Raw genomic sequence first — 4,595 nt, forward strand, 5'->3', positions numbered from 1 at the left:
TTAGCCATAAGAACAATTTACGTCAGCACTCAAATTTATATGTTGACTGTTGACAGTTTATTAATATGAAATGGTAAAGGACATTTTTTTAACTAGGAGAAAATGGCATCAGTTGAAAATGTACAGTTTTGACCTGTCTGTTGATTTTTCGCAGGATATCTCTATTTGCGGAATGTGAAAAACAACTCATTTTGTCAGCGTGCCTCACAATTGGTAGAGTGGCTAGACGTAGGCCTATGCACCTTGTATTTGTAATATGCTGCAGCACTGTGTGTTTCCAAGACATCGCCACTAATACGGTAAAGACTAAAGAGGCCTGAAATGAATGGTCAGGGTGACCTGAAAGGGGGAAAAGGTGGAGGGGGGGGGGTGTTCTGAAGCTGTTTGAAGAATTTTTCCCTCTGTGGAGACATGATGCTACATGTAGGCCTACTGCTATTGTTATGAACTGTCAGTTCAAGGTCAACTTTTTATTTTTTTTATTTTTAAGAAGAAGAATTCTCATATTCCACTTTATTCTATTTTACAACTTGTACTGTACATATTCTTGTCTGTTTCGCCAATTTTTTTTTCCATACGGAATATCTTCAATTGGGGAACAATGTCATGTAGCCTACTCAGCCTGGCTACATACAAAGCTGATTTTTCTTTGTTGCAGAAATTTGCTTGCCATCAATATTACAGCTACAGCGGGACTGCGATATTATTTTTCTGGTCAGAAGAGGGTGAAATGATTTGAGATTTTACAATTGATTATTTTTTTGCCTTTGTTTTGACTTATATTTTCATCCTTGTGACTCAAATAGATCTTCAGTTTAATCAGACGACATCTTGTGTTTTCTTCGCTTTTTGTAGGCCTACTTTGTCTCCTGGTTTATCACACCTGTATGTTAGTTATACTTTTTCTGCGTTAGCCTCACTCTTTCTTTAGTTTTAGTTTTAGTAGAGATTTTACGGCGCTTGCAACTGTTCTGCATTAGGTCATATGAACGCCAGAAGATTAGAGGAGTCTAACCCCCTTCTTCTTTTTTATGTTTGTTACTCTCTTGTAACACTTCTAACCTTCTGGCGCTCATATGACCTTATGCAGTGGCGAGTGCCGTAAAACCTCTACTAAAACTAAACTAAGAGTGTAAATATAGTAGGCCAATGACTTTCAGTCGATGATAATGCACCGATCATTCCTTTCATCGAAAGGGGGCCCAGCTAGTGTAATATGAAAGCGGATGTGTTTATTGGGGCTGCATTGCCCCATTCATTTTTTATACTAGTTTATAGCTATTTGTCCCAGGGCTCGAGAGACACTGCTTGAAACTAATGGACGACATGTAAAACTATGAAAAACTTAAAGAAGGATTTCTAAAGCTACTTGGATGTTTGGCATCTTGAGCGAATTGACCCATTGTATCAGTTACTTAAAGACTAAATAAATTGCTGTCACTGTCACATCCTTTTCACACAGATCTCTCTTTGCATTCTAAAACAAAACAATTTCCTTAAAAAAACAAAACAAAACAACAACCAACTCTCTGAATTAAATGAGGCGAAGTATCATGTATTGTATCTGTACACCACAGAAAAAAAAGCATCCATCTGACTCAAAGTAGTTTGACTTGCGCACAGCTTAAAAAACTACAAAACATATATCCCTTCTGTCTAACTCAGGAAAGTGAACAAAACACTAGTCAACATCAGTTACTATCCAGGTCCACAGGCATCTCCAACTGCCTTGGAGGCTTTTCAAAATGTTTGTGGAAGATCTGAAGCTCTCTCCGGGCCATCCACATGCCCACAAACATGTTGCTCAGCGCCAACAATAGCATGGTCATTTTCGACGGCGAAACCTGCTTCAGAAGTTTGAAATAACTCGTCCCAGACTTGCTGGCAGGAAGAGGAAGTGTGTAGTAGTCTCTTGCCGTGGGTAGGCAGGTCAGTATGGACAGGACGTAAGGGTAGACGACGCCGCTGGCCACCTGTAGGACTCCAGAGCGAAGAGAGATGCACAGAGGGCACTCCTCTTTGCCAAGAAGTATGCTTCTCTTCACCGCCATCTCGTGGATGCCCACGGAAATGATGGACGGGATGAATAGAGCTGGGCCGTACGTGAGGCCGCGACGGAGGGCTCCCAAGTTGAAGTTTTGCCGTACAATGTTGCTGATCATCACGCCAGACACCGCCACATTGGCACTGACCAGGAACGAGCCGTATTTAAATGCTCTCCTGGCAAAGAGAAAAAGCAAAACGTTGTAAACAAAATCAGTTTCATGTAATTATTATCAACGGCATAATTTATTAGGTCAAATCCTCTAAACTCTGTTGGTTTTTTAAAGTTTTACTAGAGGCTTTACGGCGCTCGCAACTGCACAAGGTCATATAAGTTAAGCGCCAGAAGACTAGAGGCGTTACAAGAGAGTAACAAACATAAAAAAGAAGAAAGGGAGATAAGGACGATAGATGTTAGATAGGAAAGAAGAAGCAGACCACACCAGAGCACCCGCCAACCACCCACACCTCTAAACTCTAAGTCTAAACTATGCTTGGAACATAAGTGTACCTGGTCACAAATCACAGCCTACAAAGCTTCATTATTCTTCTCAACCATCTCAATTCAAATTGCACGTTGAGGAGTTGATCTTTAGACAGAGTGTCTAGTATTCTATGTGTTAGACAAATAGGCCAAAAATATATGAGCTGGTTGTAATTTAAACATATATACATGCACATAATAATAATAATACATCATAGTATTTTCCACATAACATCTTGATGCTCTGGCATCTAGAATAAAAATGATGCATTGTTAGGCAAGCAGGATTTTTGCCAGATTGGAGTAAGGAACAACCAATAAATTGAGCTGAACAATGTCCCCATATTAGAAAATTAACGCGAGTAATCTCAGCAAAATATATGCAAACAGTGAAGAGTCGTCATTTCGATATTGGTCATAAATACCCAATCATCACTGGCCTTGAAATATCTGATGATTTTTATCCCCTTAATCGTTAACCCCCCCCCCCCCCCCATTTGAAATTATCCATTTGTATTTTTCTAACTTAACTCGAAACATGATTTAAAAAACAGCTCCGAATTTTTTCTCTCTAACTATTAAGTTACTGGTGCGGTACATTCGTGCAGTTTATGTCCTTTTTTGTGGTCACAATGTCTTTTTTTGAGGGGTGGGGTGGTGATGATCCAGTGAGTTTTGGAAATTTTGCAAAGTACATATAGTACATAATATAGATATATACAGCACCCATGTAAATCAAGATAATATGGTGTGCATGCGTGCATTTGACTTTTGTTTATCACACTAACTTCAATGCACATTATAACAACAATACCATCTGTCCCTGTGGTTTTATGCACCCTGCATAATTTAGAAAAATTTGATAATTTTTTGCAAAATTTCTGATTATTTTCCTTTATCATTCTTTGTTAAAATTGACAGAATCGCATAATTTAACATTTTTGGGCTCAGTTTGTATAATTTCTGAATTTTTGTGTGTGCATAAAACGGCGGGGACAGTACCATTGATGCACTCACACTTCACTTTCGGGTTTGAACTGTTCAATTCTCTTCATTTGAACTTCGTAAACTTCATCGTCTGTCATGGGAACAGCATTCTCGGGCAAGATGTCCCCTCTCTTCCTGAGCATTGCCTGCCCCCGCCTGGCATGCAGCTGATCCGTCATGATGATGGCAAACGGTGTGACCTGTTAAAACACAGGGCAAATCAGAGGGGCAAAACATTTGAGTGAATTTGTAAAAACAAGATACAGCAATGCTTAATGTCTACAGAGGTACTAATTGACTTTGAAAATGAAAGAACATCCTGAACTGTTCGGACTCCATGGAGAGGCATGGGTGGGGACACAAAGTTTATGACTATTAATACTTTTTATTGTTCAATACATCTTGTATTTGTATAAAACACTGGGGCAAAATATGGAACATAATAAAAATCCTGATTTAGGAATTTATCAGAAAAATCAGCATCTCCGTGTCTATCAACAGTGAAAATCAGCAATAGCAATGGAAGTCCCTTTCTCAAGGGCCTTTTTCATCTAAATTTTGATATGATATGGTTATGTTAATAGCAAGAACCGAATGACAGATAGATCATCCCTCTCGGTCAACTCACAAGTTGCGCTTGATCTGCAATGGAGGCACAAGCCACAGACTATTTTGTAGACCCATTCATGTTTAGCATCTCCTTCTGTTTCCCTTCCATTGGCTATGCTGACCACTGACAACAGTTTTCAAATACAAGTGTGTACACGTGACCAAAGTTATTCATGACACTTCCAGTCATCTTTTCTCACCAAAGTTTTCATACACTTCTTCTTCTTACTCCTTACAGGAATAGCCATGACATCAAGGAACGTGAAACATTTTAATCTTCCAAAAGCTGACAAGAATTATCATTCTAATTGAGTTTTAGTGTGATAATATAGTGCATTTTTTGTCATACAATTTTGATGTGCCAACCAAAGTGGGAAGACATGGAATAACATCAAGGCTTGCCCCAGGGCAGAGAAAGGTGGAAAGTGTTTGTCCGTGGCCTATACCCTGGTGCAGGGTGAGAAAGGCAATG

The 4,595-nt window shown here is 39.3% G+C and overlaps 1 protein-coding gene across 1 annotated transcript; it reads right to left on the minus strand.

Moving 5' to 3' along the window:
* Window positions 1-1,534: 1,534 nt before the first annotated feature.
* Window positions 1,535-3,714, minus strand: LOC101850349 (complex I assembly factor TMEM126B, mitochondrial; the record flags this gene model as incomplete). Its single annotated transcript, XM_005102767.2, is given in 2 exon segments — window positions 1,535-2,220; window positions 3,545-3,714. Coding segments are annotated over 2 exon segments (678 nt in total). The 3' UTR covers window positions 1,535-1,691.
* Between the last annotated feature and the right edge of the window lie 881 nt (window positions 3,715-4,595).

Source organism: Aplysia californica, unplaced genomic scaffold (genome assembly GCF_000002075.1).
Source record: "Aplysia californica isolate F4 #8 unplaced genomic scaffold, AplCal3.0 scaffold00339, whole genome shotgun sequence".
In the NCBI taxonomy this organism is placed as follows: domain Eukaryota; kingdom Metazoa; phylum Mollusca; class Gastropoda; order Aplysiida; family Aplysiidae; genus Aplysia; species Aplysia californica.